At 35.7% G+C, this 25,438-nt stretch overlaps 1 protein-coding gene across 1 annotated transcript; it reads left to right on the plus strand.

The window, feature by feature from the left end:
* The first annotated feature begins 1,107 nt into the window (after nucleotides 1-1,107).
* On the plus strand, nucleotides 1,108-25,438 carry rock1 (Rho-associated protein kinase). The gene is made up of 13 exons (XM_073080933.1): nucleotides 1,108-1,715; nucleotides 3,043-4,971; nucleotides 5,868-6,028; nucleotides 6,838-7,047; nucleotides 16,226-16,416; nucleotides 17,033-17,207; nucleotides 17,914-18,071; nucleotides 18,574-18,775; nucleotides 19,270-19,538; nucleotides 20,735-20,892; nucleotides 21,508-21,633; nucleotides 22,328-22,556; nucleotides 23,182-25,438. The coding sequence occupies exons 1-13, from the start codon at nucleotides 1,535-1,537 to the stop codon at nucleotides 23,273-23,275; spliced, it is 4,083 nt and encodes a 1,360-aa protein (XP_072937034.1). The 5' UTR covers nucleotides 1,108-1,534; the 3' UTR covers nucleotides 23,276-25,438.

Genomic DNA, 25,438 nt, shown 5'->3' on the forward strand with positions numbered 1-25,438 from the left:
TAGAAATGAATATGAATGAACAGAGAGAGTGAAATAAAATATTAGGAGCATTGCGCACGATCTACTAGACAGTAATGCTACAAGTCATTACAGTTTTGATAAACCGTAATAAAATGTGTTAAATATTTAAGAGCTTTATCGTTTATTCTCATAAAATAAAATACTTTCGTTTCATATAATTTTACATTTTATATTCCAAAATGGGACAATAATTCTTCATCATCATCATATTATGATTTTGTTTTTTGATTACAAATTACAATCGGTAAAATCTGATACCAAAATATAAAAATAAAATAACACCTTTTTATTTTGTGCTGATACTGTCTGATTGTCGTACAGAAGCAAAAGTATATGTTATGTTTATATAATATATTGTTTTCTTTATTATAGGACATCTAGACAAAATGGTAAACGGCACGGTAAAAATGAATCTTTTCAGTCAACGTTTTGTACCAGCTGTTTATTTAGCATTTTTTGTAATACTGTTAGTTGATCGAAATGAAAAATACTCGCAGGATATTAAGTACCTTATCCAAAGCCAACGTTAATAATATTTTAAATCATATAGATTTTTAATATTTTTGTATTTTGTATATAAATATGTGTTGTAAACATTATTCGTTTATTAAGTTATAAATGAGTTTTTTTTTTATTTATTTACAATTTATATTTATTATATATAGAACTTATTAATTATTATTTATAAAATAATAAGCTATGATATATTAATTTATCAAAAATAATACAATTTTAAAATAACCAACTACTATTTTTTATTTGGAAAATTTCCTGTACTATTTAAATTTAAATCAAGTATATAATAAATGATTACTAAATATTTGATAACTTATATAATATAGAACATACATTCATAGCATTTGAAATAATATAAAGTTTATAATGTTCAATCGACAGTTTGTCGATCAATAACTGTCTGAGTGAAATATCTGCCTCATTTTGATATTTCAATAGTAATTTTATTATCAGGTTGATTGTGTGCGGCAACCAATATAATATATTTAATCTGTGTATCTATCAAGTGACGACATAACTTGCAACAAGTTGGCAACACTGTAGTCGCCATTGCAAAGTCTGTAATTTGTTGCTAACTTCACAATATTGTTTGATCATCGTTCATCAATCAAGCGGTTTTTAATATTTCGTAATTTTAGATTATTGTTTCAAAGTTGTGCCAATTATTTATCTAATTTAGTGCTAATAAACAATTTAGAGTTATTGGATGGCGACGCCTATTGTCAATCACTCGGTTATGTTTGCAAACGTGCATATGCTTTGTTGTGAGAACCACCTTTATCTGCTGTCATTTTGAGCTTAAGCGAGTCAATTTCTCTATAATGAAACATAAGTTACCCGTTAACTGGTAGGATATCCATTGTAGGCGATCAGAAGTAACAAAACATTGTTCGTTCGTTGATGTGTCGGGATGAGAGTGGGGTTTTCATTGGGAGTACCGATCAGGAGAATGTGCGGTGGCGTTTAGTGGCAGAGGACGTAAGAAACAGGGTTCAGCATGGAGAATGTGAAGGACGAGGAGCGTGTGCGGCGGCTGCGCGCGCTGGAGGAGCGGCTGTGCGACCCTCGCTCCACCGGCAACGTGGACTGCCTGCTCGACACCGTCACGGCACTCGTCTCCGACTGCGACCACCCAGCCATCCGCCGGATGAAAAATGTCGAGGCCTACACCGGCAGATGTGAGTACTCTCTGATGAAGGATAATGTATTATTAATATGAATAGATTACAGAAAGACAAATATTAAATCAGCTGCTTCTTATCAGTTTCATGATAATTTAAAATAATAAATACCTCGAGATTCCACAGTATGATTCAATGTCATATAAACAAACCATGTTTCATAGTTTTGTTCCATACATATTATAATGTTATGTTTTATACATAACTTTGTTATAGATATTGTACAAGAGTGTAGCTACTCTTGAAAGCTTACATTTTTTATTTTATTTTGCAATTTAAATTGCATACTTTGCTCATTTTAAATTTGTGGTTTACATTTTTCTACTTATAGTTGTAATATAACAATATCATAGTCAATTAACTATTTTCTATATGTATATTTGAAAGAACATGAAAGTTGTTTCTTCATGTTTGTTTTTAAAAAATGTTATGAACACAAGCCATTCCAATACAATTTAGTATAATTGATTATAGAATAGATAACTTATAGAACTTGTAAAATAGATAAGGAATAAACAAGGTTTGTGTGAAAACTTGGAAATATATCTATGTAATGTGTAATAGTTATCTTTGTATAGTACACATTTAATTGAATTGATTATTTTGATGAGAACTTATCAGGAGTAACTTTAAAAAATGTTTCTCTTCCCCATTTAATTATCTTTAATTATATTTTTTTCCCAAAATTTTGTTACATAATAACTACCTATGATCCTTTTTCTAAATGTACAAATACTATTCTAATGTAAATAATGATAATAAGTAACTGATGCCCAGGTTTTTTAAAACTATAAGCTTTGGTACCACCCTTACCTAAACTTTGCTCAGCTTGCTATCATTACCTTGATTTGAACTATCGTGGAGTATTTAGTACTTGAGGTGTAAGATTCTATTAATTCCCTTAGTATTTTATTTTAATAAATTGAGGTTACAAATGTACACATATTTTATCTGATAGTTCGACAGTAGAGTATCCATGGGCAACGGCGAAAAGGCTATGGTTGGAGTTCTAATCAGTTAGACCTTACAATTCAGAGTTGAGCTTACAATTTAGTCAAATTGAATTGCCCTCTAGCAGTGTCTACTTTATGACATTATTTCAATCAGGAAATGACAGCACTGTCGTAGGTTAGGCAGTATTACAGCCACAGTGAAATTACTAAGAATTCTACCACTTTTCAAAAATATACATAAGTCACCAAGTGAATCAATAACATTTATTATACTTCACCAATTTTAATTTAAACAATCCTTTTTCCCGTTACATTAGCATCCATATTAATAAGTTGATTAATGATTTTTATTGTAATATTTCCTCTTTTAGATGAAGATTTTGCATCTGAAATAGTTAATCTACGTATGAAAGCAGCAGACTTTGATTTGATCAAAGTGATCGGCCGAGGAGCATTTGGTGAAGTACAACTAGTCAGATACAAATCTACCCGTCAGGTATATGCCATGAAACTACTAAGTAAAGTAGAGATGATCAAGAGATCAGATTCCACATTTTTTTGGGAAGAGCGACACATAATGGCCCATGCTAATTCCGAATGGATACTAAAACTCCATTTTGCATTTCAAGACCATAAATATCTTTACATGGTAATGGATTATATGCCTGGTGGTGACCTCGTAAGTCTCATGTCAAATTATGATATACCAGAAAAATGGGCCAAATTTTATACCATGGAAATAGTATTAGCATTGGATGTGATTCATGGAATGGGCTTTGTTCATCGGGATGTTAAGCCTGATAACATGTTGATTGATAAATATGGTCATCTGAAATTAGCAGATTTTGGCACATGCATGAGAATGGGACCTGATGGGCTAGTTCGAGCCAGCAATGCTGTAGGAACACCAGATTACATATCACCTGAGGTTTTACAATCTCAAAATGGTGAAGGTGCATATGGACGTGAGTGTGATTGGTGGGCTGTGGGTATATTTTTATATGAAATGTTAATAGGAGATCCTCCTTTTTATGCTGATAGTTTAGTAGGCACTTACGGTAAAATCATGGATCACAGAAACTCTTTACAGTTTCCTGATGATGTTGAAATTTCAAAGGAAGCCAAAATCTTAATAAGGGGTCTGTTAACTGACAGAACAAAAAGACTCGGAAAGAACAGTGTTGATGAAATTAAACAACACCCATTTTTTATTAATGATCAATGGAGTTTTGAAAATCTACGGGACTCTGTACCTCCTGTAGTCCCTGAGTTATCCAGTGATGATGATACTAGAAATTTTGATGACATTGAAAAGTCAGATGCTTTAGATGAATCTTTCCCAGTTCCAAAAGCTTTTGTTGGGAACCACTTACCATTTGTGGGTTTTACATATAATGGTGACTATCAACTGTGTGGAGGTAAAATAAAACCAGCTGATGTAGTCGATACAATCTCAAATAATCATTTAAATAATGTTGGATCTGAAGCCATATTGCAGTTAGAAAAACTACTGGAAAGAGAGAGAGATGGAAGACGCAAACTGGAAGATAGGCAAGTAATGTTGTGTGCTCAACTCGAAGAATTATCGCAACGAGAGTCTAGAAGTAAGAAAATAATCGCAGACAGTGACAAAGAAGTAGCTCTATTAAAACATGATCTTAAGGAGTTACAGCGCAAAGCAGAAATAGAAGCTGACTCAAGAAGAAAAGCTGAATTAAACTATAGTGACATGAAACGTCGCCTAGATGAGGAACAAAGTAAAAGGGCTAAAGAAATGAGCAACTTACAAACTTATAATGATAAAATTAATGCTCTGGAAAAACAATTGACAGAAATGCGTGAAAAGCTAAAATTGGAGTCTGAGGCGGCAGCTAAATCGCGAAAACAAGCTGCAGAGCTAAGTGCAGCGCAGGCAGCCGCGGCGGCCGTGAACGATGGCACTGTTGCCGCCTTGCGAGCGCAGTGCGATGCACTCGAACGCGAATGCGGCACCCTCTCAGAAGAACTCGGAAACACTAAGGCAGCCAAGCAACGTTCTGAGTCCGCGGCCGCTGAGGCTACCAGTAGATTGAATGCCGCTCACGCCGAGTTAGATCGGTCATCGAACAGATTAGGACAAGTCGTGGCTGACAATAGACAGCTTTCGGAACGCATGTCATCATTAGAGAAGGAGTGCGCCTCGCTCGCACACGACCTACGAACTGCGCAACATCTCTATCAACAGGAGCTTCGCGCGCACCAAGAGACTCAACGATCTCAGTTGCTTTCCAAACAAGAAGCCAATCTAGAGCTAGTCAAGGGTGAGTTTTATGTACATTTCAAAAGACTTGTAACCCCTATATGGTAGAGATCAGCTACAATCCCCACATATACCTATAATTATTAAACAGACCCGATAAATTATATATATGGAAACTTCATATTTTGCATGCCTCAGGAACATTGGAAAAAATATTAAAAGGTATTGTCCAATTTGCTATGTTTGTAGTATGAAATAATTTGGTCTTGAATGTAACTTTGATGCCTTTTTCGAAGCACTTCCATAGATTTTCCTGTATGTTATTCCAATTGACTTTGTGCATGTAAAATGGAATGGATAAAATATGATTTTAATTACATAATTGCTCAACTTAAATCATTTTCTAAAAAATCAAATTTGTAGTTTTTTCCATGTAAGTGATTGATTTTTATCGCTGCAAAGGAGCATTTTTACTCCAGTAAAAAGCTTGTGTTCTGGTTTGAAATTTACACGCTGTTTATTGAAGTGACTTGACATAAATGTGATCTGAAGTCAGTATTGACTGACTGATTATGAAGTTAACTGGTGTTTGTGGCATGTTTGCAATGCATGGTGTATAAGGAGTGTACTCAAAGTAATTATAAAGTATAGAGCGAGTCTACCCGGGTACAAATGAGGCACAGATGAGAACATCACTATGGGATGTATAGAGCGAATGGTCATCATTAAAGTTTAACTTAAATGAGTTAGCAATTTTTATTATTTTAATAGTTAATATGATCTGTGAACTTCAGTAGTATATTACATTTTACATCTAAGCTTGTTTTGAACTAAATCACATCTGTCTACGATTTGTGCTAAAGCATTGGCATGGACTCGCTCTATGCTAATTATTACTCTAAGTTTGCCTAGGGATGTGAATGATGTATAAAGTCGCATTGGCAATTGTTTCGTCAGCCCTCCAAGGCAAGTTGAATGAGGAGAAGACGGCTCGGCAACGCGCCGAGTCCGCGTCGCAGGAGAAGGACCGCCAGATGTCCATGCTCAGTGTCGACTACCGCCAGATGCAACAGCGACTCCAGAAGTTGGAAGGCGAACACCGACAGGAGAGCGAAAAGGTGAGGTTTAAAAAAATATATCCACATATTTTTTCGGGATAACGAATACAAGTAAAATGCCTGTGTTATTTAATATACAATCTGTCATCTTAGTTTAAAATTGAGTCAGCTGTTCAATCTTGACGAATTTTATTTTTAACGATTCTACTTACATTTGTGTTATCATCCTGTATAAAAAAAATGCAAAAAATGTAGTTGCAAGGCTGGGAATCGAACCAGTAATTATTTACGTATCTGTCTCGCACCACAGTAACTTTGTGACGTGAGTATTAAATAGCAAATAACATTGAATTACAGTGGTAATTAAGTGCACACAATTAAAAAAAGTTTACTACTAGTTAATACAATGTGCTGGTAAAAGTATAATCACGAAAACTTATTATCATAAAGATGTGTCAAAAACGTGTAAGTTCCCCAGTAAAAGTATCATTGTGGAAGTTTGTTACCATACATGTCAAAATGCATACATTAGGGATAGCGACTCTCCGAAAAAGATCAATTTTGCAATCGGTTCGAATCGAAGTACATTTAAGTATTAATTGTAAATAATTTTATGGTTGTCATCGAAACAAAAAAAAAAGAAAACGAATTTTGATCTTCTAGGACAGGGTAGGTGAACTGATGAACAGGGGTTCGCAATCCCTGTTCTAGGATGAAGTATCGATTCACTGAATTGATCCAATACTAGATATCAACTATAAGAATCGACTTTTATTGGTCCAGAAAATCAATTCTTTGATTAATCGATCTCAGATCGTCATCCCCAGCATACATTCCCCAAAACTTCAAAAAATACGCACACCCCACAGGTGGTGGGGCTGCAAGCGTCGCTGGAGCAGGAGCGCGCCGCGCGGCTGGCGGCGGGCAGCGAGACGGCCGCGGCGGAGGCGGCGGCGCGCGCGGCCGCGGCGGAGCGGGACGCGCGCGCGCGCGACCTGCACGCCGTGCGCGCCGCGCTGCACGACGCCGCCGAGAAGCTGGCCGCCGCGAGCGCCGAGCGCGACATGCACTACGCCAGGGTGAGTGTTGCATGACTCTTATCTTAACGACAAGTAGAAGTGTTACTTCTTTTATTCATATTATTGTATGTATACTTTTTAAAAGTTTCGACTCAGATGTAGGCGAATTGGTAGTAATCATTTATTATTATTATAATAATATCATTTATTCGAGACAATTGCAGCTAGAGATGGGCAGAGGGTTTAAACCCAATGGGTGGATACGGGTTTAAACCGGGTATTTTGGGTGAAATAGGGTTTAAACCCAAATAAACACCCAAACAGCGGGTGTAAACTATTGTCATTCATATTTTTATTTTCTTCGTGTAATATCATTTTTAAAATAATATTGTAAACAATTCACTAAATATGCACTCTAAAAGCACATATTTCATTTAACTACGCTGTTATAGTCCATTCGGATGTGTTACATTTGGGTTGCAATTTTCGAAGACCCAATTATATTTTATAGATGTCAATGATTAGTGTAAAGGGCTTAGTGTACAGTTAAATCCTAATTTGTGGAGTCCCAACTGTTGTCCCTCGGCCGCCATATTGAAAAAAGGGGCACAAAGCGTTTTTACGCTCTACCAGGCAAACTATTTGTCGCACAGAAATTTAGTAAGAACAATTATGGTTTCAAATTGATTTATCTATAATTTTAGTTCTATAACTTTTTGTCATTAAACCAAAAATAACAAAGATAATAACAATAATAGATTAAACTTTTGGAAGACTTTTTTTTTTTACTTTTTTCTACTTAATTTACAGAAAATGACATTGAAACATTTTGATAGAGGAGTTTTTATAGTCCGGTCAATTTAGACATAAAAATAGTAATCAAATAACATAAAGCTAAATTTCCGTAGAGACCTTGGGTTTACCATCACAAGTAAAGTTCCAAAAGTCCTCATCGATGTGTGTGTCGGCACTTATTCGGGGTCAAACGTCACAATTTTCGGGTTTCTGGATTTTTCTCGAAATAAAATTATCTATAAAATAATGTTTATATTTTTTTTCTTAAAGCTATAATTATTAAGATATTAAGATACGTAAGAATTACATTTTACATTATATGCCCATATTCCCACACCACCTGTGCAATAGTATACGAGAGGTATACTTATTTGTTTCGTCAAACAAATAGTAATTAAAAAGGTAATAAAAATAGATGAACCCCTAAAAATGTAATATTTAAAAATGTAAAAACATTAGAAATACAGTAAAAACCATATCTATTAAATATATAATATTAAATATTATATCTAGTATATCTATTAAATAAACATTTGAACTATTTTAAAAGCTTTGTAGATTTTATTAACTCATTTTATAAACACCCAAATAAATACCCAGTGGGAGGAAATAAACGGGTATTTATTGGGTTTAAACCCTGCACAGGGTTTAAACCGGGTTCTTTGCCCATCTCTAATTGCAGCACACAGTACACTTTTAAAACTAAATGTACAAAGATGAAAATCAATAAATAAATTTAAAAAGGACACAATCACAAAACAACAATTAAAAAAAGGTTAACAGTTATTACGGTAATAACAATTACATACGTTAATATTAATGCCTCTTTAAGTAAACTTTTTTAACGCCAAACAGAAGTGTTACTTCCTTAGTTCATTATGCATATGTTAGTACACTTTTTACAAGGAAAAAATAATAATCAGAAACAAAGAAAGCAATATACACCGTCCAAGAACAAATTAATTAATTAAAAAATAGTGAGATATACATAAAAAACATAAGATACATAATTATGTATATTAAACGTAGTCCATTAATGTCCATACCGCATACTTTGTGTTAGCCAGGGGCATTAATTTTTTATTTTTTTAGATACGTTGACTTTACAACTGAGTACAATTTACGATAATCAATTTCTTTATCAGTATTTTGGTAGGCTTTGTTTATGTAGGTGTATTAACATGTTTATTTATATAAAGATTTTTAAAGAAGTGTTAACAGTGAGTTAAGACACAATTTTTGATGTTTTATGATTTCGTTTTTAAGTATATAGGTACATTATACTCATATTACAAATGATATACTTATCAGGTAGATTATTGTTATTAAGGAAAGTAAATAATTTCTTACCTCCGAAGAAAAGAGTACCTTGAAATTATTCGATATTAGAAGAGTATAAGTGATATGTCGTAAATATAATAATATACATATTATGTTTCGTTACATCATGGGTTAAACATATTATAAAAACTAAATATTTTATCAATGCACGTGTCGACCTTAGATATAACATACAAATAAAGATAGCTAATTATATAAAGATAGCTGGATCGAAGATTTAATTCATAAAATAAATATTACTTATTAAATTTCTTTAGTAAACAAATTGGAATAATAAAATTGGACCTAAAGTGAGCATTGCCTTCCGGCTACCACATAATGAATATATAGATGCCATAAAAATGTCTAACGCTAGTCATTCGAGCGATATAAATTATCACCTTGAAAAATAAATTTCATAACAGAATTTTAAAATTAAAGCATTTGACCTATCAAGTTGGTTTAGACAATGTCTTTGTAACAACTAGATATTTTTTGAAACTGGTTTATTTATGTATGGGTGTAAACGCGCGGCGTTGCGTGCGCCCATCCCCAAAAGAGGGTTATTTTAAAGTAAGCACTCATTCTACTTGCTTGATAAAAGTTCTCTATATCACCCCATATGAAGGTTATGAAATACCTTAAAAATCGTATGAAAGTACCGTTAAAATCTGTCGGTGATACTTCTTTGAAAACTTCAGACTTTATAGATAAATAGATAAATAAGAAATAAAATTAGAAAATGTCCGTAATGTATATTGTACATAAGGATATAAGTGGCTTAGAATATAGTCGTAAATGTGACATGACATAAACACATCTACAATTTTATTTTCTTTTATCGACGTATGACATCACCGTTGCCGGCAGTTACTGAATTTTTATTATTTATTATGTATTCGGACGTTAAGAATGACGAGTTGGCTCGATCTATATGATCTAACTAAAGTGTCAAAGGTAGCGTCGGTATCCGGTTTTCGCTGCACTGGGAATTGAAATATTGCTCTAAGCGTTCTTTATTGTACGCAAAATATCGGTCACGTAACGGTAGTCTTCCAGGCGATCCGGATTCGAACGTGTATGGTCAAATACAAATATGTCCTTTTTGGGTTGCAATGTGAAGCAAATGTCCAGTTTGTAGATTAGGAATACTGAGAATAAAGTTGAAAGTTGATTATGAGTTAGTTATATGAAAAAAAAAAGGAAATATGTGTCATCCACTATGCAAGTACTAAATAAAAGTAGGTAATTTTCAAATAAATATTCAACTTATTTCATAAAACTATAAATAAAAAATCTAGTTATGGTTATTCGAAAAATAACCTGTATGTCTTGTTTTCTAAATTGCTTAACAATAATACCTACTGTTTTCCAAAGGTGACTAACTAATATTTCATTTACTTTAGTAACGTTACAAACAGCACATTTTCCGTTCCACAAAATGCATAGGTACGTGAGACAAGTCATGATCATGACCCCAAAAATTAGGATGTCCCGTGAAAATCCAGTCATCTGGCAACAACAGCGTGAATCACAAACGAAGCCTATGCGGCCATTAGAAATTATCTAGCGAAGCTTTTTCAAACTCAAGATAACTAAGTTGGATTGCTTATTAAACGACGCTTTTACTGTTCTGTGAATTAATCATAGTATCATCACGCCGAAATAGACTGTCCTTCGGCGTTACGACACAGTGAGTCATTGTCCATAGCAAACATTACGGCGCGCACATTCGCCTTATAAGATATATACCTGCGCGTGCAATGCCGCGTCGTCAAATAAATAAACAAGAATTACGTATTCAGCGGTTTTTCTGCAACCGCTTAAGTCATTCATATTGATGTAATTAGAAATATAATGGAATGGACATTCATTGTATTTCATGGAACTAAGAGGTGCGGCCCGTTCTAGAATATATCAGGCTGTCGGTGTCCTACTTCACCCGGGTCTTGTGCGCCTTTATTGTCATAATCGTAATCTGTATTATCTACAAAATCTATAACCCCATATGCCCCACTACAAAATATGTACTTCCTAAAGGTCTTGAAGGTCCAAAGTTCACCTGATTACACGCGGGTTGGTACAGTTCACACATCGCTTATGACTGTAACGTAGGTTTCTTCATAATATTTTCCTTTACCGTTAGAGTAAGTGAACGCTAATTACCTTCACCCAGATGAATGAAACAACAAGAAAAAATCATGTCTTAGATGCGCACCAGCACTATTTTTTAATTTAAATTGAATTAGCAAACGAGCATGCAGTCCATCTGATGATAAGTGGTCACTCTTCAATTAGTTTGAGGTTCTGACGTCTTCCATAGATGCGTTGCTAACCCCTTCAATAGCAAGCTAGAGCCATTCGCTTGTCTCTATGATACCAATTCTTTAAAAACTGAATACCAATTAGCACTATTACACCTCACTCACACACTTACCTGAACTCTAATTAACAATTTCTTTTAAAATATAAACAACATAGGATCGCTTAGCGCTGCTTGGATACGACAGAAATAGGTGTGACGGTGGAACCCCCGTAGTGAAACCGCGAATAATTCTATTACCTTTAAGAGAAAATAAAACTAAAATTAATACCACTGCGCTAGCACTTACTCTGTTCAAAGCTCTTCTCAAATTACCTCTGAGTTTAGCTCCTTCTAGTAGGTGTTAGTAGAATACTTGTAGTACTAAATCGGGGCTAAGTGTTACCACCGCAACATTGTCTCTTACATTGTTGCTAAAAGGTATAAATACAATAACGATAAATTTGTGGCTGGACCTTGATTCAGGTTAAGTAATGACGACAACAATAAATAACCATTCATTTGTAACGGTTTATCTCCGTGAGTTATGCGTTCAGATCGACGCACGTTCCGCAAAGCTGTTGCTCAAAAATAATTTAACGTATATGCACGTTATCTTCGTGGTTTTTAACTTGAAGCTCTTTAAGCGATTCGCGTTTCCTGTTAGTTGATTGTTTATCGGAGTTATTTTTTCTTTCTAATGACTAGTGTTGAAAATAGATTTCATGTACATTATTAATACATATGGGTACAATTGTTACAATATTTATATTACTTGTTGAATGGTGGTAAAACCAATATAGTTTAACCGAGGGGGTACTACCGTCACACATATTTATAGCGTAAAACAGTTCTTGCGTTTTGGTGGTCCTCAGGGGTGGCAAAATACCTACAATTGGCCTCAGGTAAATTATCTATATGGGGTTGGTCTCAGTTATCCATGAACGGTGGTAGCCATTTACGAAGTGGTCACCTTTATAAACTTAGGTACACAGTAGTACACACTTTGAGGTGAGTAGAAAATTAAAACCGCATCAAAATCGGTTTTAATTTGCCACATTTATATTTATTTAACTCTGAGAAGTGTTATTCATCCGTTATTATTTAAAAACATAATTTGCACAGGTCACGTTTTGTTTTGTTCATATATGAGTCGATGATTAAGCGTACACTTTTGTGAGATTTAGGTACGTGTAATAAATAATTTGTAAGAATTTCCGATTTCATTTTGGGGGAAAAATAGTCAATGTCATTTGTAATGCTCTCAGTTTTACCTGAAAGTCCCATAAAAATCGGTCGCATATATATGTGAAAAATACTCAGATCACATAAATATGTGTGAGCTTAGAAAATTGCAACTGTTTTGAAATCACAAAGAGCCACTTCAACTTTGTTTACTCGTATAGATATCATTACAAGGTCGGTGATAGCCTAGTGTATTCTGCAGTGAAATATGTATTAATATCTGTAGTTAGAGTGGTAGAACCCTTCGTGGTTTGAATACGGAGCGAAAAACGGGTTTTAGATTTAATATATCCCTAAGCCAAATAAAATTTTATTTCCTTTATTAGATATCACAAAGGTCTGTGTTAGATATTTTTTTTAAATTATATGAAATTTAATACTAATACGAATTCTAAATATATAATAACATTACTAATCTTTGTACAACATAAAAAAGTTTTCGATTTGTGGACTTTATGAAAAATAAAATATTATCTTTTTATTTACGAACAATTCATTTTATGTTTCGGGGAATAATCAAGTGTAGTATATAATAGTTCATATTGATCTGCGTAGTCACGTGTTATCTGAAAGAATTTCTCTCATACTTTGCACAGCACTTCCTAGAAAATAGGTACAAGATATGTGCACACTTAACGTAATTGATAAATTTATTCCAAGAATCAATATGTGCTTCATAATTAATTCCCCTTCTGGTCATATCTACTTAACTAATTCATTAACCTACATAACATTGTATTGGTGCTTTGTGTATGATAGTAGAGAGCAATCTCGTATTTTCCCGAGCAGATATATCATCTATTTGATCTCCGTCGTCTCGATTTGAATGACATTCATAGATATATTGTATATATAAATGCAATATTATATGTATGTCATTCATAATTTAAATTAACGTTTGCAACCCATTAAGCGGAATAAGTGCCTCAATAAAAGTTACAAGTGCCTCAATAAAAGTTACAACCAACGCTATGTCATTTCATTCACAAATAAATTTATTGATTTAATTTTATACATACAGTATTGTAAACGAGTTTTCCTCTTGCTTTCAATGTGGGACAGTCGAAATCCCCATATTATTATCCTCATATTCTGGATTGGATAAATTGGTCGCGGATAGCGATAACACGCAAAAAAATAAATAAAGCGGATTTTACGTGCGAACTCAACCCGTTTCCAATTATAGTTTAATTGCAAACTGATTGAGCTGATTTCAAAAAATTATTTATTATTTGTCCGTAATATTATATATAGTATTTTATTGTTTGAAAAGTTTTCTAAAATTAGTTTATTACGTAATCCACATCACTTGTTCATAACGAAACTTATATCGATGCTTTAATCACCTTGACACTAGACACTCATATTTTCTCGAGAAGATAAACCTTCGTAACAATGCGTGTGGTCCCCATTTAAATGAAGAGTTTGATATAAATACTACTTAGAAAATATTTTATAACACAAAGCCGGGCCTGGTCGATTTACTTTGTTATTTGTTTACTGATTAAGGCCGACGCAACTAACGACAGCGGGCCTATAAAACACTTAGATTATTGCACAGTTTAATAAACGGAATGCCTTAGTGTCGTCTTATTTCCTGGTCATCTCTAACTAGTTATGATTTTATTGCACAGTTGAGTTTATTTACATACGTATTTATATTGGTATCAATTTACGGAATAACGTGCAAGAAGCCAGCTATTCAATTACAGATGTTCATTGTTTTAGTGCCGTCGTCTAATTGAGAAACGAGCGCCGAGCTAAAGTCGACGCCGCAAAAAATATAACTGCTGATTGTATGCATTAATACGAGAATTGGATAGTTATTTGATTCACTGTTACACTTTATGATACAGCAAGTTTTTGTACAGAGTTTAATTTAATGGGTAAACATACATTTTGCCTCGCATCGCCGATGTTCTTTTTTCGGTAATTACGATGATTAATGTTAATGTTAGTGTAATATTCGTACGAAAATGAAGCTACCGGCTATAATTAATATTTGGGGTTATTAAGCCGCGTTCCCCGCGGTAATATTTAATTCTAATATCGTGATGTATATTAGTAATTTATGAAATTCTCAAACTAAAGTAAGTTCAATGCAGGATAAAACAATGTTATAATATTTACAGTTTAACACTATAATAGGTGTAATAATTGTTATGAATGTATCAAGTGCCGTCGATAAGAGTGCAACATCGCATATAACTTGATATATTCTTTTGTGTCTAAACGGAATAGTAAGGAAATCTTACTTCGTATAAAACAGTAAAACCTGATATTAGCGCTTTGTTTGTATACGCCCATAATGTTCATCAAAAACTTAGAGTAACATGTTTTACCTTTATTTTCCTTTTCTTAAAACAATATTTCATTGAAACAATTTTACAGTAATATAAGTCAATTGCAAATCACAACTTAGGAATTCTTGTATCTTTAGGTATTATTGTAACAATCTCTATTGCAACAGCGATAATTGAAGTCATATGTTTATAGAATGGGTAAAAAGGTACATAATATATATAGTAACAATATTAACTATTATATCACTACCGCTGTTCACAGACCTTCCATACACGTTAGATTACATAGTGTAGTGTTGTTTATCATTTGTTTTAGTGAAGATAAAACAACGGCCGTATATTCAAATTATGTTTAAGTTAAACATGTAAATATATAATGGTTATGTTTTATTATGGTTTGTTTATAATGTTATTTAATAGAAAGGTGGTAGAATCAGTATGGTGTTTAACCGTGGAGGTACCTCCGCCACATCTACCTCTAGCGTTTACATTTCGATGGAAAGGGATGGATACCAGTTCACTTTCATATGAGACACCTTAGTCCTCAAGAATGGCAAAGTACCTGTGATTGGCTGCTGGTAGAAATGGTTTAAAATCCACTTACCAACTTGCAATCTACCTTGCAACTTCAATCATAAGCATCGTTCGTTTGCTATTTCAATATACAATATACAATAGGTTAAAAAAAGTAACAGTGATTGTTGATCGTTGTTGATTTTTTGATAGTAAGCAACCTTAAGTCAGTTTTTAGTAGTGAGGCATATTGCTAAACTACATGCTTTCATAAAGTCTGTGTAAATTACGAAATTTAATCTGTCAAAATATAGAAGTTAGTAAAATTACAAAAAACAATATTCTAATAAAACGCATATTTATACTTACCTCATACTCCGGAATATCTCGAAACTGGTTGACACTGTACTATTATATAGTTATATAGAATATTATTTACTGCACATATAGATGCTATAAAGCAGAACTTAACGATAATTATATACCTAATCAAAGTTACAACGTAAAACCAAAGTTTGTTCATTTATATGCACTAATTTTGATAATAAATTAGATATTGTACCTACGTACAATATTTCATTATCGTCAATTCTATAATAAATACTGTTAATTATTATAAAATTGATCAACTGATACACTTACACGCACTATGTCATATGCATGTATCATGTTTCTACAATAATATGTCATAAATAAAACTACATATCAATCATAAGCTTTTCAATAATACATATAATTCATGCATCATATTTGTTTGCAGAGCGAGGAGCTCCGCTCGCAGCTGGAGAGCGAGCAGCACTACTGCGTGGTGTACCGCACGCAGGCGGGCGAGGCGCGCGCGCAGCTGGAGGACAGCTCGCGGGCCGCGCGCGACCTGGAGCAGGAGCGCGCCAGCCTCATGCACCAGCTGCAGCTGGCCATCGCGCGCGCAGACTCCGAGGCGATCGCCAGGTACGTGTGTGGTGGGCGGAGCGAGCGGCGCCGCTGCGTGGTGTACCGCGCGCAGGCGGGCGAGGCGCGCACGCAGCTGGTTGGTTGTTGTTTTGGGGTTTGGGAAAAGTCTATTCTTGTGCACATACTCTTGTGTGAATGAGGAGAAGCAGGGATACTAATATAAGACGTCCAAGTATGTCAAATATCATTATTTGCCTCATTTAGTAATCCACTTTCCAATGAATTTTAATAACATGAACGCTTCACACTTCACACATAAACCAAACTTTTCTGTATTCAGGAAATTTGGATATAATACCGAAAAAGAATACTTTTAATACTAATTCATTTTAATACTTTTATTTTTAATGCCAGAAATCGCATCTGTTGCATGATACGAAAATTAATAGTATTTAATAGTATGTTGATAAAAAACTACAGTATAATACTGTAGTTTTATATCATTAAAATCTAAAAATATATAATTGAATTGGTTTAATTTTTTGACATATTTGTACAATAACATTACTCATTGCTACTACAAAATTATACCCACGTAGACATTATTTTATTTAGAGCTTCATCAGTAAACGTATCTAAACATGATAACCTTAACATGAATGTATGTCCGCAGGTCGATAGCGGAGGAGACGGTGGGCGAGCTAGAGAAGGAGAAGACGATGAAGGAGCTGGAGATGCGCGACGCGGCGGCGGCGCACCGCGCGGAGCTGGCCGCGCGCGACACGCTGCTGCAGCAGCTGCGCGACCGCGACCACGAGAACCGCGCCACCATCGACCTGCAGCGGAAGGTAACCCGTGTGTGGACATTGCTGCTGGACATCGGAACCATCGGCAATTTTAGGTCCAATGCTGGACATTCTGTCCATCAGCCGTTTGAGGTCCACTGCTGAACATTTTATCCATCGGCTTTTTAAGGTCTACTACTGAACATTTCATCAATCAGTCACTTGTGGTCCACTGCTGGACATTTCATACATCAGCCGTTTTAAAATTCACTACTGGACACTATCCACCAGATATAGGGTGAAATTGAAAATTTTTACTTTATCTACTCCGTCGTCAGCCCTTATCATAGACTCCTTATAGAAATTATTGCATCCGCAGTAGAAGCTGTTGCTCATCTTCTTTATATATTTATTCCATAATCACTCGCTACAACATCTGCGGAAACAGGCATGGAAGTGACCGGCGATAACGATTGATTTTGAGGACTGCATGCTTGTCTGCTACTCCTACATTATATAATACACATATTATTTCTGGTATTCTGATTTGAAGGGTGTGGTAAGGGAGGTATACTTTTCCGAGGAGTTCCAACTTAGTCCTCAGGAGTAGCGGCGCATCTGTGACCGACCTCCGGTAGGATTCTTATCCATTTTGGGATTGATTACAGATGTCTATGGGCGACAGTAGCCGCTTACCATCGGCCTGATACTCCTATATTATATATAATTTATTAAAATAAAAATGTATAACACGCATTTACATATACAGGAGGTGGATGAGCTGCGACGTAGTGGTACGGCGCTGGCGGAGCGCGTGGCCACACTGCAGGGGCTGCAGGACGACGTGGACCGCCTCACCAAGAAGGTCTACTCCGAGATCATGCTCAAACAGCAGGCCGTTAACAAGCTCGCTGAGATTATGAACAGGTTAGTACGATGCCATACTACAATATACGCCAATCTCTGTGACACTTAATAGTTAATACTAATTAATAAAAATAATGATACAGCAGAATTTCTCTGGAATCGTGTCTTAAAGTAAAGGTGAAAATTTTTTCTGGGATTTAAACTCTTTGAGTCCATCAATGCATTGAGGACTTATTTGTTGTTGCAAATTCATATAGACGGCTGTGTCAAATGCCATCAAATATTATTATTGCTCTTTGCGCGGGTTTAATTTAGGAATTATTATAAGACTTAATGCCAGAAATATATTGGTTAGAGATGTCAAAATACTCATAACATTTAATCAGGTATGTAATGTAATTTGATGTTCTAATCGCATTTTTTGATTCAGAAATTCAGTGCCAAAGAAACAAAGATTTATATACCACTTGTTTACATTGAAATTCTTATTGCGGCAATGATTTTTCGCAAGTCAAGATACAAGTAAACAATTTAATATTTTGTAATATTTTTTGCTATACAGAAAAGACATGAACCCGGCCACAGCTAAGAACAAGAGCAAGATGTCCGTGCGCAAGGACAAGGACTACCGCAAGCTGCAGCAGGAGCTGACGCGCGAGAAGGAGAAGTCCGACCAGCACATCGCCAAGCTGCAGCGCGACTTGCAGGACTCGCAGCAGCAACTGCTCGAGGAGCAGCAGGCGAGGCTCCGGCTCGCTATGGAGGTGAATGACCTTATGTGTATTAATGTTGCGATTCTTAAACACTAAAAAAATATTCACTACTCTACAATCTATTAAGGATAGTTCCAGTTTTGTTTTAATCGTTGAAATTCAAGTAAATGAAGTAAAATTATGTACGTCTGTGTGTGTGTGAGTGCGTATGTGTTTGTGTATGTTAATAATATTATTTAGAATTAAACATTGTATTTAATATTCTACATTTCGTAATTAATCATATCATATGGAAAGGACTAAGAGACTCAAAGATGAAGAAAGATAGACTAAAAATATACGTTCAAATTTGTCTGTGACTGTCAGAGCCACTCCAACCCTGAATATACATGAAACACGATAGACTAAGTTAATTTGTTAGAGTATGGAACGTCAACAAGTTTAAATTATTGAAAGACCAAATTGCATGAGTAATTCAGGTGATTCCTAACACAGCTCATGTTCTTACATCAAAAGTTTTGAATAACGCCAATATTTTTTTTTAGGTCGACAGCAAAGACGCCGAAATCGAGCAACTGAAAGAGAAGCTGGCTGCGTTGACGAGTGAGACCGCGTCGCAGTCGTCCGCGGACGCGGAGGACGGCGAGACCGAGCAGACGCTCGAGGGCTGGCTCTCGGTGCCCTTCAAGCAGAACATCCGCCGACACGGCTGGAAGAAGCAGTACGTCGTAGTGTCGTCGAAGAAGATCATATTCTACAACAGCGAGAGCGACAAGCAAAACACCACGGATCCCGTTATGATACTCGATTTGAGGTTAGATATTAATTTGGTTTTATAGTCTAAGAATTGATAAAAGAGGTGTGTTTAGTAAATTTTGTTTAAATATGGGCGTATAAATAATTATTTGTACATAAATTATGTGGGGATGCCGGATAGTTTTACTGTCAGTTCAATTGTAGCCTCCGATTCGTACGCGCTCTTAGTGCTTGTCGTGAACGTCGTCGCCAATTTTACATATAAGGTCACAATTATTAAAGAACGATTAGGTGTGAGTATGTAGTATTTTATTTCAGCGCAAGGAACTTATCTTCTCGGTCTATACCCACGAAATGCATAAACTTTCGTGATAGATGAAGCATCTTAAGACATCCTTGCCATAATGCTTGCAAATATCAACAATTGCTTCTAGGGTTTACAATATTTTTTTATTATTTTCATTTATACAATAGTTACCAAACTTAATTGTGCCGTTACTAATGTCAATATTATGTTGTATTTCTTTTTAAATATATTTGCCGCAATACTTGCAAAAATTAGTAATTTTTACGGAGTTGTAAACATTTCTTTTTGTTTTAATTTATACAATAGTCGCCAATCTTAGTCTTACCGTTTCTAATGCACGTATTATTTCGTATTTATTTAAATTATATACAACATCTCGTCTACTAAATCATGATACTATAGTCCGATTCATAATTAGGTGTCCAAAATGTAAACAAAGGTGTTGACCTATCAAGAAAATATGTTTCAAATGATAGATTCTTATTTTTGACAAAATTAAATGAATACAATGATAATAAAATAATAATCTAAATAAATTAAAATCAATTCACATTTTCCAATATTTATATTAATTAAATTTCATTTCATACAGTAATAATAATAAAAAACAAGATTTATGGTCGAAAATTAAATTGTGATAATGGTAACACAATCGGGATCCAAAACATTTATTGTGCCGCCATTTTTAAGTTTCGTAGCTGATATTATTCATTTCCGTGATCGTGGTCCAACTCGAATGTTTTCTAGTATTCATTGCGCGTTTTTTTTAATTGTGTGCAATTATTAAGTTATTGTTTTTTGTTGAGCTTGTGAAAGTTTTCGTTTCTTGTTAATTTGTAAGGGGTTTGCAATACCTGTAATAGTATTTTGACAATGACATTTCTTTGTTTACATTTTGGACACCTAATTATGAATCAGACTATAGTGTCGTCTCTCCCGCATTCCAGCAAGGTGTTCCACGTGCGCTCGGTGACGCAGGGCGACGTGATCCGCGCGGACGCGAAGGACATCCCGCGCATCTTCCAGCTGCTGTACGCGGGCGAGGGCGAGGCGCGCCGCCCCGGCGACACGCAGGACGCGCCCGCCGACGCGCCGGACCACGCCGGTAATAATATCCGCTTTTTATTATTTATTAATCTATTCTACTTTTATTTATCAAAGACTAGCTAGCTGACCCGGAAAACTTTGTACCGCCTCAGGATCTATTTATGAAATATATTCCATATTTACTCAACTTTTTAAACCTTCCCTTCCTTCCACAAATTCTAAACGAACTAATTCTAAACGTAAATTAGCCAAATCGGTCGAGCACTTCTCGAGTTTTAGCGAGCCTAACGAACAGCAATTGATTTTTATATATAAATTTTGCTTATGAAAGATTGGAATTTGATGCTAGACTTTGCCAACTTTCGATTGATATTATTACGCATTATGTGTACACAGTTTGTTTCATCTTTATTCATCTTCCCCTAATATAATTATAATGTGTGCTAAATGTTTGCTAAAATTAACAATAAATATATTTTTTTGGAAAAAAATTAAAATATGATAGTTACGGCTCGAAGTTTCTACTTAATTTTTACAGACTTTAAAAAAGGAAATACTTTATTTGATCGCTACGTATGTATATTTGTATGTCCGCAACTTTCTCAGAAACGATAATCCAATTTCGTTAATAAATAAAAAATCCATCAACTGAGCATATCTACGCGCGTTGCAGGCAACACGGTGCAGCACAAGGGCCACGACCTGGTGAGCATCACGTACCACATCCCCACCGCGTGCGAGGTGTGCACGCGGCCGCTGTGGCACATGTTCCGTCCGCCGCACGCCTACGAGTGCCGCCGTTAGTATTGCACGATGCACTACCGCTTTTGTTTTTATTTTGCTTGGTTTCGAAATTTATGCTTCATTTAGATATTTGCGAACTATTTGCCGAGTAACTCGTCGAATTATGACGAGTATGTGAACACGGAGCGGCAGAGTATCGTTGTGAGTACTGAATGTACATGAGTAAGTTAGTTAAATACACATTATCGCGTCTATTCGTTTTTGCTAGGCATATATCAAAATCTCCATGCTCACCCAGCACAGATGAATAGGCGAGAGTATATAATTACTCGGGTGTATTTGGTACTCACCATCATACTTGTCAGTTCTCCGCTCAGTGCATCGCGAAGTAAATTATGCGTTTGTATTCGTGTGCGACGTTAAGACTCATTGTTCCGCGTATCGTTTGGCAATATCTAAATGTTGTATGAGTGTTAGGGCACGATGGCTATATTTAATTAAAATTATACCTTTTAGTGGCTCGCAATATATTTTTTTATTATTTGCAACATAAGCTTTGCTGTGAATTTCATGTTAATGGATCGCTTGTACACTATGAACACTAAGAATTTGTAAAAGTAATTCTTTTTATCACAACATATTTTTAGGTTACAATCAAATTTATTATATTAAAGATTCTCTTGCTTCTTCATATGTCTATCTTTTAAACTATGTACATAGTAAATAGATTGACAAATGTTCGTGTTTAGGTTGCCGCATGAAGATCCACGCGGAGCACGTGTCGGAGGGCGAGGGCGTGGCGGCGTGCAAGCTGCACGCGGACCGCGCGCGCGAGCTGCTGCTGCTGGCGCCCGCCGCGCTCGAGCAGCGCCGCTGGGTGGCGCGCCTCGCCCGCCGCGTGCAGCGCCACGGGTACCGCGCCGCGCACACCGCGCTCGCGCACCTCGCCAACCACGACCACGCCAAGCTGTCGCCCAGGTACGTGCGCGCCGAGCCGACCACGCCGAGCTGTCGCCCAGGTACGTACGCGCCGAGCCGACCACGCCGATCTGTCGCTCAAGTACGTGCGCGTCGACCACGACCACGCGCAATTGTCTTTCGCTTACGTGCCGCGCGTTGAGCCGACCACGATCATAGAGTTGTAGCTCACGTACGTGCAGCGCGCCTAGTCGACTGCGACCACGCAAAGCTGTCGCCCAGGTAGGCGCGTGTTGAGCTGACCACGACCATGCGAGGTTCCAACCTTATAGCTGAGATGAACGCGATCACGCCAAGTTATCACCCACCGCACATGCTCGCGATATGCCCAACATGACCACGTCGAGTTATCAACCAAATAAATGTCCGCACCAATACGACTATGATCACGCTAAGCTGTTACCCAGGTATCTGCCCGCTCTTAGACGACCCCCACCGAATCTAAGTACGTCAAACTTGCTTCGCCTCTTACTAGACTGTCGCCTTGCTAGCGTCGCACCCTTTTTAATGAAGATTAACTAGTTTCTATTCAGTAAATATTTCATCATCCAATTCAGAGGTTATTACACTAAAAACATTCCTTCTAAAAGTAGTTAATACACTAATCGAATGCTTCATTTCACAGGGACTCGATGCGTTCGAACCTGAAGGTGGCGTACATGAACGCATCGCAGCGCAGCTCCACGCTGCCCGCCAACGCCAGCCTGCCGCGACAGTAGCCAACAGTGGTGTTCACTTCACTACGGAGGAAGGAGGACGATATCGATAGATTCGATCGATCTACGATATCTGTATGCAATCGACATGTTCGTGGTACGTTTTTTTTTTTCACGTTTTTTGATCATGGAACAAATGAGGAATATGTAATGTCATCTTGTTTATGATACCTTTTATGACGTTTCGTATTGCGTAAGTAAAAACAACGCACTGGCAACTACAAACAGCAAAAAATAATAACTTATTTTGGAAAAAAATAGGAAATCATGAACATACCCATCAAGTAACTTTCTTGTATGGCGCATCGTCGTTAGAATCATGCTAAGAAAAGTAAATATAAGAAATGTTATGACAGAGTAAGGTTTTTAGTTTCAATTTCAAATGAATGTGGTTTTATATGTATACCTAATATATGGTTTTATTATAGAATGAACTATCGTGGATAATCATTTTGTTCGAAGATTGATAAAATGTTTACATAATAAGACAGTTCTAAAGAAAAACGTACCATGAACTGTATAAATTATTCCTAATGAAGTAGTTACAATACACGAGACGCGGGGATGGCATCTCATAAACTAGCATCGTTTCTATCACATTACAATGGTGCATGTAAATCTATCTTATACTTTATTTATAACTTATTTATACCCAATATAAACTTGTTGATTATATATCGATGGTCTAAAAGACAAACGGAGCAAGTGCAAAAATAGGACTTTTGATATTTTTATGCCAAATGTTATATATCATCATGTTTCATTGCTGTTATCAGAATTTTAAATACTATCTTGTATTAAAGTGACTAAGTGTCTTAATTGACATCAAGGTGGACTTTAAAAAGAAGACAATGGCAGTTAAAAATAGTTTCAACAATGCCATTTTTGCACTTAACACGTTTGTGTTCTAGACCATCGATATAGTCTCCGCAATCCGTGGAGACGTGTTAAATATTCAAATTGTTGACCCACTTACAATAACTCACATATCGCCGTTGGCTCCGGATGGATTTAGAATGCGTATCGCAATGATTTCAATATATTTTATAACCTAGTCTTTAAAAGTAAATTAGGCCTTTGTCCAAATTGTTGTCTTTATTGATAATCAGCGTCGATGCTGTGATAGTTGTTTTATGTTAAATTATGTACTTATAAATTTTGTTATGAACTCCTTGGTAACTGATCGGTTTTTGAAGATCACTTGAATGTGTATGACTGACATATGTCACTTATAGACCGCAACTCGAAGAGGAATTTGTATTGAAGACAGTTAAATGAACGCAGTTCAATATTAAATATAGAATATTAAAATGGAGAGTACATTTAAGGTTCCGGTGCGTTTCTGAACGTTAACGGTTCATTTACATCTACAGACAGAGAGCGTGACAGACGCGTGCCGTGGTAGACAAAAAGTATTGTTCTCATATAAAGTATAGTTATATGTAACCATCAACACAATACAACCATGCATATACGAGCCGTGCCTGTCAAAATATTGTATAGACAAATATTATTTTGTCTGGCACGACCTGTGTCTGATCCGTTCAATGTCTGTAGATACAAGGGGCCTAATTCAATGCGGGGTTACCAAGATAGATCTGAGACTTAGCGTTGAAAATGTCGGCGTAACATTGAAATTAAATTTTATAATTTTAAATCTATCTCGATAGATAGTCGATAGGTAACGTTTAGTTGCAATAAATTTTATTAGGTACTTATTGTGGTTTGCATAAGCGTTGTTGAAAAGTTAGGAAGACTCGTGTCAAATATATAATATAATGTTATTGTGGTACAAACTATAATAAAGTGTAACAGTTTGGTCCAAATATCGACATATTGACGTAACAAAATGTAATATTGTTACACTATTCGGGCTGTGTATGAAAGGCCTACATTTAATCAATATTTTTTTGTCATTTCGCTTTTTGCCTATGTTTTACCAATACATTATTTAGTTGTAACGGCTACGGATATTCTTGTTATCTAATCTGTATACATTTTTTAAATGCTATAAAAATCTATATTTTACGTTCGAATGATATCTTATTCGTTTGTGTAAATATTAGTTACGTTGTGTCGATATCAATTTTAAAGTTTTGTATTTGGCTTGTATCGTATACGTAAGTTTTCGCGTCGGATTGCACTCAGTTGTACAAATGTAGGAAG

The sequence above is a fragment of the Epargyreus clarus genome, unplaced genomic scaffold (genome assembly GCF_041222505.1).
Source record: "Epargyreus clarus isolate Ecla_fem2 unplaced genomic scaffold, WU_Ecla_fem_2.2 ptg000015l, whole genome shotgun sequence".
Lineage (NCBI taxonomy): Eukaryota > Metazoa > Arthropoda > Insecta > Lepidoptera > Hesperiidae > Epargyreus > Epargyreus clarus.

Excerpts from the sequence above, each read along its gene's own strand:
- rock1 (XM_073080933.1), top strand. The coding sequence starts at position 1,535 with ATGGAGAATGTGAAGGACGAGGAGCGTGTGCGGCGGCTGCGCGCGCTG. Across the intron at positions 4,972-5,867 it reads CAATCTAGAGCTAGTCAAGG|CCCTCCAAGGCAAGTTGAAT; the intron begins GTGAGTTTTATG and ends TTGTTTCGTCAG. Across the intron at positions 20,893-21,507 it reads CGACGCGCCGGACCACGCCG|GCAACACGGTGCAGCACAAG; the intron begins GTAATAATATCC and ends CGCGCGTTGCAG.